The 14,301-nt window shown below is 36.7% G+C and overlaps 2 protein-coding genes across 5 annotated transcripts; one reads left to right on the plus strand and one right to left on the minus strand.

Moving 5' to 3' along the window:
• On the minus strand, nucleotides 1–7,143 carry LOC131530788 (gastrula zinc finger protein XlCGF8.2DB-like). 2 transcript variants are annotated; one of them, XM_058761241.1, is made up of 3 exons: nucleotides 6,990–7,143; nucleotides 6,797–6,910; nucleotides 1–1,450 (listed from the first exon to the last, which is right to left on the minus strand). In XM_058761241.1, exons 2-3 carry the CDS (start codon nucleotides 6,858–6,860, stop codon nucleotides 369–371), a joined length of 1,146 nt encoding a protein of 381 aa, XP_058617224.1. In that variant the 5' UTR covers nucleotides 6,861–6,910; nucleotides 6,990–7,143; the 3' UTR covers nucleotides 1–368. The 2 variants fall into 2 exon arrangements, with proteins under 2 accessions (XP_058617224.1, XP_058617223.1); XM_058761240.1 differs by having other exon boundaries at nucleotides 6,797–7,070.
• A 1,217-nt stretch (nucleotides 7,144–8,360) lies between these two features.
• LOC131530784 (gastrula zinc finger protein XlCGF57.1-like) lies at nucleotides 8,361–13,830 on the plus strand. Of its 3 annotated transcripts, XM_058761236.1 has the most exons (4): nucleotides 8,395–8,466; nucleotides 8,575–8,643; nucleotides 9,788–9,894; nucleotides 10,956–13,830. In XM_058761236.1, exons 3-4 carry the CDS (start codon nucleotides 9,840–9,842, stop codon nucleotides 12,509–12,511), a joined length of 1,611 nt encoding a protein of 536 aa, XP_058617219.1. In that variant the 5' UTR covers nucleotides 8,395–8,466; nucleotides 8,575–8,643; nucleotides 9,788–9,839; the 3' UTR covers nucleotides 12,512–13,830. The 3 variants fall into 3 exon arrangements, with proteins under 3 accessions (XP_058617217.1, XP_058617218.1, XP_058617219.1); XM_058761234.1 differs by having other exon boundaries at nucleotides 8,361–8,643; XM_058761235.1 differs by lacking the exon at nucleotides 8,575–8,643 and having other exon boundaries at nucleotides 8,373–8,466.
• Nucleotides 13,831–14,301: the final 471 nt, after the last annotated feature.

Below are 14,301 nucleotides of genomic sequence, written 5' to 3' on the forward strand. Positions count from 1 at the left end.
CCCCACATGGGTGTGTTTGCTGGTTGATTTCAACAGTAGGTAAAACTTCACTGGGAAAAGTCAATATTATAATACACAGAGATAGAATCTGCACATTTGAATATACACAGTACATTTATTTGTCTAACAGTGTGTTACATGTAAACAGAAAATTCACATTTGCATGTCTATTTTACACATTTCTTTCATGAATGGATATATATAGTGAACAGAAAATTGCCACAAGTTTCCGTCATCTTGGTGAACATTGGTAAATATTTGAATATACAAGTATGTTTGACAGATTTGAGATCATTTTGCATGTGAAGACAATGAAAAAAATAAAATAAAATTATACATATATATTAAATCCTCATTTACAGGTTAAACTATTCATACTGAGAGCAGATGAAAGGCTTCATCCCAGCATGACTTGACATGTGCTTCTTCAGGATTCTTTTACATACGAAACTCTTTCCACACTGAGAGCAGGTAAAAGGCTTTATTCCGGCATGAATTAACATGTGAGTCTCAAGGTATCCTTTGCGTGTGAAAGACTTTCCACACTGAGAGCAGACAAAAGGCTTTTCTGAAGAGTGAGTTACCAAATGATCCTTAAGGTGTCCTTTCTGTGCAAACCTCCTTCCACACTGAGAGCAGGTAAAAGACTTTATCCCAGTATGAATTACCATGTGTTTCTTGAGGTTTGTTTTACGTGTGAACGACTTCCTGCATTGAAGGCAGCTGAAAGGCTTTTCTGAATTGTGAATTACCAAATGATCCTTAAGTTGCCTGTTCTGTGTAAAATGCTTTCCGCACTGAGAGCAGGTAAAAGGCTTTATTCCAGCATGCATTAACATGTGAGTCTTAAGGTATCCTTTACGTGTGAAAGACTTTCCACACTGAGAGCAGGTGAAAGGCTTTTCTGAAGAGTGAGTTACCAAATGATCCTTTAGGTGTCCTTTCTGTGCAAAACTCTTTCCACACTGAGAGCAGGTAAAAGACTTTATCCCAGTATGAATTACCATGTGCTTCTTGAGGTTTGTTTTACGTGTGAAAGTGCTTCCACACTGAGAGCAGCTGAAAGGTTTTTCTGAAGTGTGTGTTACCAAATGATCCTTAAGTTGCCTTTTCTGTGTAAAACCCTTTCCACACTGAGAGCAGGTAAAAGGCTTTATTCCAGCATGAATTAACATGTGATTCTTAAGGTTTACATTAGACGTGAAAGTGTTACCGCACTGAGAGCAGCTGAAAGGCTTTTCCCCACTATGAATTCTCATGTGTTTCATAAGGCTTCTTTTATGATTGAAACTCTTTCCACACTGAGAGCAGCTGAAAGGCCTTTGGACTTCTGTTATTTGAATGCTGCAACTCACTGATTTTTCTCCATTGTCATCATGATCTTTCTGACACTGATGTTTCTCCTCCACCTCATTCAGTTCTTGTCTTTCTTCTTTCACTTTCATCAGGCCTAAAATGAATGAATGAGAATCAACGGGGACATTTGGAAAATAAAAGAAAAGCATTTGTGTACAGATGAAAATGTTGTCAAAACTGTCCATGTTAACAAGGATCCATGAAAACCACTAAAAATGCTGCATTATGCTGTCAGGCCAGTAGATGGCGATCTCCCTTTGTAAAGAAACACTACGCACCTGTAGGCTGAACATAATACACATGCGTGTGATGTTACTGCTGTCTACAGGGAATCTGCAGGTATCAGCACTTTAAATTTAATACTTTTTAAAGGGGTCATGACCTGCATTTATTATTATTATTATTATTTTATAATGTTTCCTGCACCAATAAAATCAATATGAACGCTCCGTTTGAAGGGGCATGTCTGCTGTGAGACTTCAATGCAAACACCAACTGCTGTGACTGGCTAACATCTTTACATAGGAAGTATTACAGATGTGGCCATTAAAAATGTGCATCAAAGGGAAAGGCAACCCATGACCTTCTGGGGCAAGACGTGGCCCGTAAAGTTCTCTGGCACATGAAGTACAGTGAGGAAAATAAGTATTTGAACACCCTGCTATTTTGCAAGTTCTCCCACTTAGAAATCATGGAGGGGTCTGAAATTGTCATCGTAGGTGCATGTCCACTGTGAGAGACATAATCTAAAAAAAAAAATCCAGAAATCACAATGTATGATTTTTAACTATTTATTTATATGATACAGCTGCAAATAAGTATTTGAACACCTGAGAAAATCAATGTTAATATTTGGTACAGTAGCCTTTGTTTGCAATTACAGAGGTCAAACGCTTCCTGTAGTTTTTCACCAGGTTTGCACACACTGCAGGAGGGATTTTGGCCCACCTCCACACAGATCTTCTCTAGATCAGTCAGGTTTCTGGCCTGTCGCTGAGAAACACGGAGTTTGAGCTCCCTCCAAAGATTCTCTATTGGGTTTAGGTCTGGAGACTGGCTAGGCCACGCCAGAACCTTGATATGCTTCTTACAGAGCCACTCCTTGGTTATCCTGGCTGTGTGCTTGGTCATTGTCATGTTGGAAGACCCAGCCTCGACCCATCTTCAATGCTCTAACTGAGGGAAGGAGGTTGTTCCCCAAAATCTCGCAATACATGGCCCCGGTCATCCTCTCCTTAATACAGTGCAGTCGCCCTGTCCCATGTGCAGAAAAACACCCCAAAGCATGATGCTACCACCCCATGCTTCACAGTAGGGATGGTGTTCTTGGGATGGTACTCATCATTCTTCTTCCTCCAAACACGTTTAGTGGAATTATGACCAAAAGTTCTATTTTGGTCTCATCTGACCACATGACTTTCTCCCATGACTCCTCTGGATCATCCAAATGGTCATTGGCAAACTTAAGTCGGGCTGGACATGTGCTGGTTTAAGCAGGGGAACCTTCCGTGCCATGCATGATTTCAAACCATGACGCCTTAGTGTATTACCAACAGTAACCTTGGAAGCGGTGGTCCCAGCTCTTTTCAGGTCATTGACCAGCTCCTCCCGTGTAGTTCTGGGCTGATTTCTCACCTTTCTTAGGATCATTGAGACCCCACGAGGTGAGATCTTGCATCGAGCCCCAGTCCGAGGGAGATTGACAGTCATGTTTAGCTTCTTCCATTTTCTAATGATTGCTCCAACAGTGGACCTTTTTCACCAAGCTGCTTGGCAATTTCCCGTAGCCCTTTCCAGCCTTGTGGAGGTGTACAATTTTGTCTCTAGTGTCTTTGGACAGCTCTTTGGTCTTGGCCATGTTAGTAGTTGGATTCTTACTGATTGTATGGGGTGGACAGGTGTCTTTATGCAGCTAACGACCTCAAACAGGTGCATCTAATTTAGGATAATAAATGGAGTGGAGGTGGACATTTTAAAGGCAGACTAACAGGTCTTTGAGGGTCAGAATTCTAGCTGATAGACAGGTGTTCAAATACTTATTTGCAGCTGTATCATACAAATAAATAGTTAAAAATCATACATTGTGATTTCTGGATTTTTTTTAGATTATGTCTCTCACAGTGGACATGCACCTACGATGACAATTTCAGACCCCTCCATGATTTCTAAGTGGGAGAACTTGCAAAATAGCAGGGTGTTCAAATACTTATTTTCCTCACTGTACATTACCAGTAGGGGGCAGTTGTGTTTTATTCTCAGTTATAGCGTGTACTGAAGCCAATAATATGCAACAGGTGTGTTAACCTCTCTCAGGCGCGTATTGACAGCAACAGACAGAGCTCAAATGAGTGAGAACCACATTTTTAAGTATATTGTTTATGTACAGCTGAAAGAAATGTATTGTTTTTTACAGGCTTGCCATGGGCATTTGAACATTACTGTTGCACATATATATTGTGTTATTACGTTCACAGGATTATTTAAATTTTAGTCTGGTGAATACTACAAATAATATTGTGTGTGTGTGTGTGTGTGTGTGTGTGGTGGCGGCACGACCATTGGATTTTTTTCCTTTCAAGAGAGTTAACTGTTACTCTGCAATTTATGGTCATACCGATATAAGCAAGAAATAATTCATAAATTTACAAAAGATATTCAGATTTTGTAAAATAAAGAAAACAAACTGAATGTCTCTGTTTCCTGATATTTGGAGCATGCCACAGTGAATTGAAACTCTACATTTTCTTTCATTTTTTAATCTGTAATATTTAAATGAAATATATTTTGAGTATAGGCCTAAATATTACTTTTTATTTAAGGGTAGTTTTATTATGTTTTCTCTGTTGACAGAAGTGCGCACGTCACAAAAGTGTGATGTGCATTGTGTGAAAATACCATGAGCTGCATAAGACACATACAGAAAATATACGTCATAATCATATGTCTATTTGCTTTCATATTTCATGTGTATAAAAATGTTTTTCTCTTTTTTTTTTTTTTGCCGACTTTATTTCAGTGTTGTGACGTATTTCCAGCTGAAACGGAATATCGAATAGAGGGCGTGGTTTTATTTTTGCGCTCATCCTCTCTGTCTTTCACTCATAGTAGGGTTGGGCGATGTCTACAGTGAAACATCGCGATGGATGATGCCATCGGGGGGCGGGGTTAGGGGTGTGCCCGAAGCGTGAATCCGTATGCAGAAACACAGGGAAAACAAATAACGCGTTCTACGGAGCCACTAAAGGGACATGGTTAGCCACTTGCTAGCAGCCTGTTACATTACAGTACATGAAAGTTCACTTACCACATACACAGAGTAAGAAGAGATGACTGATAGGACAATGGCGAATGATTTGACCATCGTCTATCGGCCCAACCTTAACTCATAGCAACCTAACGGTTGGAGGGGTGTGTTTACGGATATTCTGCCCAAGCCGTCAAAAGGAATGCCATTCCAGAGCGGAAATAAATGTTCAGATTTTGAACAAGGCTACCAAGGCAAACCCTTTTTTTTTTCAGCGGATTAACTTGGATTAGCATGGATTAATTGTTCACATCAAGACTAGCAATGTGCGCTAGAAAAGTAAATAAAAGTCCATTTTGATTTCATGCAGACTTTAAATGTTTTTATACGGGGCAGCGGAAACATATGTGTTTGGTTGTGTAGGCCATAAGTGAAAAATAGTTGGGAACCACTTAGGGGTGTGCGATATGACGATTTTTGATCGTAGACGATAAAAATGTCTCCACAATCTGCTTTTGGAGAAATATCGTAGCATCATGCTACAGGCACATTCTATCAGTTACAGTTCTGGCGCCTCCGTCTCAATGTACTGTACAACACCACATACATTCACATCAGTGTTAACTCAGACACTGCACTTATTCGCAATCAGAAAAGTACATTATTTGCGTGTGTTTTAAAGCCTTGCCGGTTAAACGTTTCAGTCTGACCTGTGCACTAAAAAGCCTGTCTAACTGCGCCTGATTACTGAACTAAGTTATCTTTTGCACTAATACTGTCAAAACACACAAGGTTTATGTATAGACTCAGTTGGTTATGTCTAAAATGAAGGTAAACAGTTCAGACAAATGGATGCGTGCAGGTCTTAAAGGGACAGAACTAAACATGCTGCCGACTGCCTTTAAAGAGATCAACCTAAAATTTAATTTCTGTCATTATTTACTCACTCGCATGTTGTCCCAAACCTGTATTAATTTCTTTCTTGTGCTGAACACAAAAGAAGATATTTTGGAGAATGCGGGTAACCAAACAGTTGCTGGACCACATTGACTTTAGGAAAAAAATCATATGTAAGTCGCTGTGGACCAGCAACTGTTTGGTTTTCCACATTCTTCAAAATAGCATGTATGTTCAGCAGAAGAAAGAAACTCAGGTTTAAAACTAATTTTGAGTGAGTAAATGATGGTAAATATAAATATAAAACACTATGACAGAATCGACAGACAGATGACAGAATTTTTATTCTTTACAGATGTTTTAATAGGAATCAATCTATATAGTGTTTTATTTGATATATTTATTCAATTTCTTGAATGCTCCTGCTAAATATGCCTATTGTACCTGAAAACAAAGCACTGTTTGTTTTATTTGTATATTTTGTGTATTTGTAATGTGTATCTTTGTTCTTATTTTTAATAACAAAGATAAAATAATGACAAAGATTTTTATCTTTGTCCACTTTGGCCTAAATATCCACCATATTCAATTAATAACCACTGAAATATATGTCTTCATCAGATTTTTGGCCAGGGAGCCAGGGAGCACTTTCTATATATAATCACAATTGAAATAACACATTATATTCATGTTATTGGGAGAAACAATGTTAAGTTTGGCCACTGGCTTGATTTACTGTCACACACACACACACACACACACAAAAAAAACTATTTTGAGAAAAATCAAATCTGACTGAACTCGTATAATTACACATGAGAAATCACCGATCAGGCATTAGAATAAACAAGGTTACTTCCATGTTGTGACAATGCTGTCAAATATATCTTACAGTAAAAGTCTGTTTGCAAAGCTGTAAAACTGCTATTGATTTTCAGTAAAATGTACCGAACAAGCAAATAATGCTCTCCTGAGACATTCACATGGCTGTAAAAAAAATAATAATAATAGCCACAGACCTATGGTGACTTTACTTAAAATTTGGCTCCTATTAATGCAAAAACAAATTTAGTCTCACACGCTCAGAGTTCAACACGAAAAGTGAAAATAAAATCTAATAATAATTAAATCTTCTGTCAGTTCAGTCACATTTCCATAAGAACTCTGAAATGTGGATTTAAGACTTTTTAATGACAGTTAAGGTCTTACTTTTACATTAAGGGCCTGCAGACACCCTGCGAAGCTTAATGTACCACAGACTCATTAAAGACGAATGAAGAATGAAGAATAAACACCGACCTCCTGGTTCCTCGTGTTTTATTTCCCAGGGCTCTGGTTCACTCTCCTCTTTAACAAACACCATCTTCACAGATGATACTCCTCCAGATATTCCTGCTTGCTTCAAATCCACGACTATGAGGAGGAGAATAACTGGTGTTTACTGACCTGATTAAAAGCTGTATTTTTATATTTACAGAAAGTGCATTTCTACCAGTTTGTGTATTAAGGCAGCATCACGAGATAACAACAGAGAGCGCGGTGAAACTGAACTTCTTCCTCCGAGGTTTAATGCTGTTTGGAAATCAAACGCGTGTGTTTTAGCGCCACCCGCTGGACTGGAGTGAAGCGGCGAGAGGAGGAAGTACTATTTAGGAGGGGAAATTACTTAGTGCGTCTATAGATGCACCTTTAAAAAAGCCAATCTGCACAAATAAATGAAAAGGACTTAAAAATATCACATACAGCATCAACAGCCTTCGTGAGTGATTATTAGAGGAAAAAAACGAGCGAGTTTATTAGTCAAATGTTTCACTGAAAATCACACACAATGTTGCAGCATGTACATATGGAAATTAAGATAAATGAAAACACGTGATAATGATAAGATGTAGCCTAAAAAAAAAATAATAATAAAAAACTAAATCCAAAATATTAATCAGATTGATACTGCATTTTGTAGTGATCCTTTGTGTGTCAAACATCAGATTCTGACTTTTCTGTGTTGAAGAGAATAATTAAAGAGCATTGCTTTATTTCCCCTCCAATTTTACAATGCTGATGGATCTTTTTTTATTTTTTTATAGCAATTGTCTTCTTTCATCATGATTCATTTTTATGCCTTTTCCCTTCACATTTCTAACTATTTTTAAGATTTACTGGAAATTAAATGATTTTACTTTAATTTTAGACCTTATGGAAGAGAATAAGGAGAGTGAAAAAACTTTATGTCAGAACAAATTTTTATTAATTTATTTTTTAAACTAAAATATAGACTCAAAGCAGTTCCCCATACAAAGCACCTAAACTTAACATTCCCTTCACATGTGATCAATGTGGGAAGAGTTTCCAACAAAAAGGAAACTTACATTTAAATGCAGTAAGTATTTGGTCATTAATATTATCTTTGTAAAAAAACAACAACAGCACTGTATTGGTTAAACTATTGCATCCATGTTCCTTGTTCATAACCGTGATATTCCAGAATGTTGCTATAGTTATTATCGCTGTCAATCACAAATTTGCTAGTGACATGGGATTTAGTAGATTTACTATATGATCTACTTTATTGATCTGCTGGAAAAAAAAAAAAACCTGAACAATTCATGTTTCATGTTGCAATGCATCTGTACTTTGATAGCTGGTTCTTTGCAATATTAACATAATCTTTGTTTCATGTAGTTGGCTAGTATAAAACCACTATCCAAAAAAAAAAAAAAACCTAAGCAATAATTGAAAAGTTTAATATTTCTCACTATGTGAACGTGACTGAAATCACATATGAAACGTGTCACGATAATATGTTGAGCAATAAAAGGACTGTCCCTTATAAATCAGGATAAAAACAACAGCACGTGTCACACACTGGTGTCAATGGTCCACTCGTCGATAGGTGGCGCTAATGCATATCGCGTGCGATCCGACCTAAAACAAGACGAAGAAGACCGTCAGTCAGCTTTGGGTCTCCTGCGGTAAGACAAGCACTTCACGGTGCTTCATATAACTGTACGATTATAAAAACACAGTTTGTTAAAGCGGCATTTTACTGAGTCATTCTGTATCGTTTTCTTCTGGTTCAGCGCTATTTGTGCGTCTCTTCTGGCGTCTGCTGACAGAAATAAACATTCAGCCTAGCAGACAATAACAATGTGAGGAACTAATGCTAAATACATTTAAGACCTGTGATTTTGTGTGTGTTTTTATGTTCGTGTATGTAATTATTTAGATTATTTGGAGCAATAATGGTATTGTTTTTGAATGTCACTTGATCATAAAGTACGATCTGGGGTTGGGGGGGGGGGGGGGGATTAATGGGAGTCGAACTTGATTTGTTTTCAAATAAATTCACATATTCAGTTGTTTTGCCTGTGGGTTCAGTCATTCTTGAGAAGTGGGACAAAACAGGGCACAAAACTGAAAAAATAAAACCTTGTACTCGGACAAATGAAAATATATTTATGTATCTTATATGTACTGAGCTATGCTTTGATTCAACCTCCCAACTTTTCTCTTTTTTTTTTTTTTTTAACAAAATGTGCTTTTTACCTTGGACTGTGTAACATAACTTCAGCTTTATCTTTAACAGCATTCAAGATGTTTTTAACATTTCAAAACACATTCTCATGTAAGCAGACAGATTACACTTTCACATGTGACCAACAATTCCTCAACAAATATAAAATATCATAATGAAATATTATCAAAATATTACTCTGATGGAGGTGACAGATCTGACGGTGGTGATGAAAACCTGAATTTGTAGTCATTTTAACTATCAAATACATTGAATCAATTACTGTATTAAAAAACACAACAAACAGTGAGTATGATTGTTTATAAAGCTTTTATTCACTGAAAAACAACCTTGCTTTGATATGAGATATTACTAAGTGTTGCGTTTCATAAAACATGGTCTTTTTCATCATTAAAAAAACTTTTATCCATTTTATAGCATATGAATGATTGAACCCTTCTCTGTGGACACACTGTTTCAGATGTAGTGACAGGACAATACAAGTCATAGATTTGGCACAATAATGAGAAAATTGAATTGAAGGGGATAATTGTGTTAAATACATTCTATTATTAATCCCTCATAACATTTAAAATTGAAAATATTTTTATTTTCAAACCTAACAGCAGTTAAGCTTGCAGGACCTGTTTTGTCCCATGTCTCAAGAATGACTGGGTTAATGCATTTTTAGCATTATCTATTTTGACGTGAAGATGCTTGATTGTAACACTCAATTTGATGATGAAAGCATTGAATTGATAACTGATTTATTTTCACAGCGATTCACTGACAGTTCAGCGTTTTAAAAGCGGTTTTCAGAAAACTGAAAACATGAATGATCCAGAGCCCTGTGGAATAAAACAGGAAGATATTGAACAACAAATAGGTTGGTGTTTGTTCTTAATTCTTTAATAAGGTTGTTATACTTGAAGCTGCAAAAAAAAAAAAAAAGTTGGTTAAAAACGTCCCAAAATCGATTATTGAGCAAATACATAACCAATCAGTGTTCAAAACTGTCTCCTTACCGTTGTCTGATTCATAACAGTACAGTTGTACACTGCAAAAAAATAAAAATAAAGAAGATATTCTTACTGAGTATTTTTGTCTTGTTTTCTAGTATAATTATCTAAAAAATCTTGAATCAGAATGCATTTACTTGACAAGCAATATAACTTGAGGACACAATGTCTCGTTTCCTGAAAAAATGATCCAAATTTTGTTAGTTTTTGCTTAAAACATGCAAAAATATCTACCAATGGGGTAAGAAAAATAATCTTGTTTAGCCTTTGAATTAGGATTATATTTTGTGCCCCACTGACAGATATTTTTGCTTGTTTTAAGCAAAAACTAACAAAATTTAGATTTTTTTCTTTCTTTCAGGAATAATTATACATTATGTCTTAAGTCATTTTACTAATTTCAAGAATTTTTAGATATACTAGAAAAGAAGACAAAAATACTCATATATATATACATTATATATATATTTTTTTTCTTTTCTTTTAATGTTCTAGGTCAGTGATTGATTGATGATTGATTGATTTTTGTTCATTTAAAAAAAAAAAAAAAAAACTGCGGCTTTAAAGCAAATAACGTCCAGGTAACTTTATATTAAATATATTTATTTATATTACTAACATTTTAAACATGTTACATGACTGACTTAAAATATAATTCATGAAATGTATAGTTGGTAGTTCTCATTACAAAAATGTTCAATTTGTGCAAACTGTAATGTTTAAAAATAATAATTCAATAATTCAAATGAACGCATCAGAATGTTTATATTTGAACTATTATGTCAGGATTCACATCGTTTTCCTTTCACATTTCTCTCTTTGATTTTTAATTTAAGTTTATTTATTTATTTACTTTAGTAATGTTTTAGTGATTTTCTGAAAATCAAACTTTTGCAACAAATGAATTATTTTTTTTTTTTAATTTTAGACCTGATAGAAGAGAACAGGGAGACTGAAGCACTCATTGAAGCGGGGGAGAAACATCAGGTCAAAACTGAAGAGATATCCTGGAGCTCCTCACTGATAAACGACAATATATGTTTCACTTGCTGTCACTGTGGAAAGAGTTTCTCAAGCAAGCAAAATCTTGACCTTAACATAATATTTCATCGTGGAGGGAATCCATATGCGTGTGATGAGTGCGAGAAGATTTTCACAATAAAAGGAAACATTTTTGAACACATGATAATTCACACTGCGCAGAAGCCACACACATGTGATCGATGTGGGAAGAGTTTCCCACAAAAACAAAACCTCGATGAACATAAGAAAATCCACGCTCTGGCAAGGCCGTACGAATGTGATCAATGTGGGAAGAGTTTCCCGTATAAAGGAAACCTCGACAAACACATGAGGATCCACACTGGAGAAAAGCCGCACAAATGTGATCAATGTGGGAAGAGCTTCGCACAAAAAGGAAACCTTAAAGTACACATGAAAATCCACACTGGAGAAAAGCCATACATATGTGATCAGTGCGGGAAGAGTTTCGCGCATAAAGGAAACCTTAGCATACACAAGAAAATCCATGCTGGAGAGAAACCATATGCATGTGATCAATGTGGGAAGTGTTTCATACAAAAAGTGCCTTTTAATGATCACATGAGGATCCACACTGGAGAAAAGCCGCACTCATGTGATCAATGTGGGAAGAGTTTCGCCCAAAAGAGAAACCTTAAAGTACACATGAAAGTCCACACTGGAGAGAGGCTGTTCACATGTGATCAGTGCGGGAAGAGATTCTCACATAAAGGTAACCTTAAAGAACACATGAAAATCCACACTGGAGAGAAACCATATGCATGTGATCAGTGCGGGAAGAGTTTCATACATAAAACAAGCCTCAACGAACACATGACAATCCACACAGGAGAGAAACCGCACACGTGTGCTCAATGTGGGAAGAGTTATACACAAAAAGGAGGCCTTAAAGAACACATGAAAATCCACACTGGAGAAAAGCCACACACATGTGATCAATGTGGGAAGAGTTTCAGAAAATCGTGCGTTTTTAAAGTACATCTGCTTAGTCATTCTAGAGAACGGCTATATAGCTGTGATCAATGCGATAAAAGGTTTTTTAGGGCAGATTTCCTGAAGGATCACCTGAAAGTTCATACAAAGGAGAAGCCTTATGTGTGCTCTTTGTGTGGAAAGAGTTTTAGTCAGATGGGTAGTTTAAAACTACACCAGAAAAGACACAGCGGTGTGAGGGATCATGTTTGCTCTGAGTGTGGGAAGGCATTTTTTACAGATGGTGCACTGAAAGTGCACAGGACCGTTCACACGAGAGAAACGCCTTACAAGTGTTCACACTGCGACAAGAGCTTCAAACGCTCAGATTATCTGAGAATACATGAGAGGATCCACACAGGAGAGAAGCCGTATCACTGCCGCTCATGTGGGAAGAGTTTCACTCATTTTTCTTCTCTAACCACTCATAAAAAAAACTGCATGTCTGAAATTAGAGTAATTACAGAGTAGTAGTTCGAGTTATGTTGATAATTGATTATTAGAACAAGTAATGAACAGATTGTTGATTATTTCAGATGAATGTTTCTTTTATTAATCGTTTAATGGTGCGTTCACACCAGACGCGAATGAAGCGTTAAGTGCAAGTGATTTACATGTTAAGTCAATGCAAAGACGCAAATAGACATCCTGCGGTGTGAATGACGCGGCGCTAATTGAGCGTTTCGGGCGAATCGCGTGACTTGAAAAATCTGAACTTTGGTGAAAATTCGCACAGCGTTAACCAATCAGGAGCTTGCTCTAGTAGTGACGTGATTACAACCTAGCGAGGGAGGCAGAAATCCAAAACAACAATGGAGGACAAAATCATCGTTGCTGTACAATACATCTTCGTACTTTTATAGAAACAGGAATAAAAAGGATCTTGCTTGGTGTGTTACTTTGTGCACAACATAGTAAATCATAATTTATAGCCTATTTGTTACATAAAAATATTATTTCTATGTTAAGAATAGAATAGGCTACTTATGGCAAACATTTGTACATTCATTCTAATTATATCCTATTGCAAATATACTCACAATAGTATAGTAAAAAAGTTATTTGTGATTGGACCAGTGTAGCGTAATGAGAATGGAGCTGCCTGGCAGAAGCCCCTCCTTGACGCGAATTCGTGTCTGTTGTGAAGTGAGTTTCACACACGAATGAAGCGAGTAAACTCAAAATGTTCAAGCGTCCAACTACGTGCGAATAGTGTGATTTATTCGCGCAAGGCGAGTCTGGTGTGAACGCACAGTTATTGTTCTACTCATTTTATTATCATTATTCATAAGAGTTTTTCCCCCAGGCCATATCCCACCTGAACAACACATAACACATGTCAGTATTGCACATCTGTAAATAACTCATCAAACCTTCTTCTGTAAATAGCACATATGCACATTCACAGTTCTGTCAATGGACATTTCTGTATATTTTTATTTCTGTTTTCTATTCTCTCTAATATTAGTGTTTTATTACCTTAATTTGATGTATGTCTGCACTATGTTTGTACTTTCTGTACTGGACGCTCCTAACACCAGGACAAATTGCTTGTGTGTGTGTGTAAACACACTTGGCAATAAAGCTCTTTCTGATTCTGATTCATTTGTCTTTCTCTGCTTTTAAATGTATATCAGTTAGGGTGGGTTGCACTAACAAGGACTAAATGAAGCAAAGTTTAGAGCAAATCAAGGATTTGTTGATCTGGGTTTTATTTTTAATCAAGTCGTGTTGCACCACTTAATTTTAAACACAGATTAACAAATCGGGGATTAGAATTCTAACCTGCGATTAAAGGGGTCATATGATGCGATTTCTATTTTTCCATTTAGTGTGTTAAGTAGCTGTTTGTGCATGTATAAGATCTGCAGAGTTACAAAGCTCAAAGTCTCCCACAAAATGATTTATTCTATCTAAAAGAGAAGACTGATCCAGACCAGCTAAAACAGCTCATGTAAATGCGTCCCCACATGTCTACGTCACGATGTGGAAATATTTGTGTAATGCCGCCCAAATGCTCACGCAAAGAAAGAAGGTCTGATTTCAGACGCTGTATGTTTCAATGCGAAAGCAAAAGCACTTTATTTGGCCTTCCGAAAGTAGATGCAATTAGGAATAATTGTTAAGATTTGTTTACAACAGAACAGAACAGCACGACCCAAATGTTCGAATTTGTGCAACGCATTTTATGGACGACAGTTTCGTGAACCTAGTAGAGTACAAGGCTGGCTATGCACGAAGGCTATTTCTAAAAAAAGGGT

Source organism: Onychostoma macrolepis, chromosome 22, assembly GCF_012432095.1.
Source record: "Onychostoma macrolepis isolate SWU-2019 chromosome 22, ASM1243209v1, whole genome shotgun sequence".
In the NCBI taxonomy this organism is placed as follows: Eukaryota; Metazoa; Chordata; class Actinopteri; order Cypriniformes; family Cyprinidae; genus Onychostoma; species Onychostoma macrolepis.

Excerpts from the sequence above, each read along its gene's own strand:
- LOC131530788 (XM_058761241.1), bottom strand. The coding sequence starts at position 6,860 with ATGGTGTTTGTTAAAGAGGAGAGTGAACCAGAGCCCTGGGAAATAAAA. Across the intron at positions 1,451-6,796 it reads AAAACACGAGGAACCAGGAG|GCCTGATGAAAGTGAAAGAA; the intron begins GTCGGTGTTTAT and ends CATTCATTTTAG.
- LOC131530784 (XM_058761234.1), top strand. The coding sequence starts at position 9,840 with ATGAATGATCCAGAGCCCTGTGGAATAAAACAGGAAGATATTGAACAA. Across the intron at positions 9,895-10,955 it reads AGATATTGAACAACAAATAG|ACCTGATAGAAGAGAACAGG; the intron begins GTTGGTGTTTGT and ends TTTTAATTTTAG.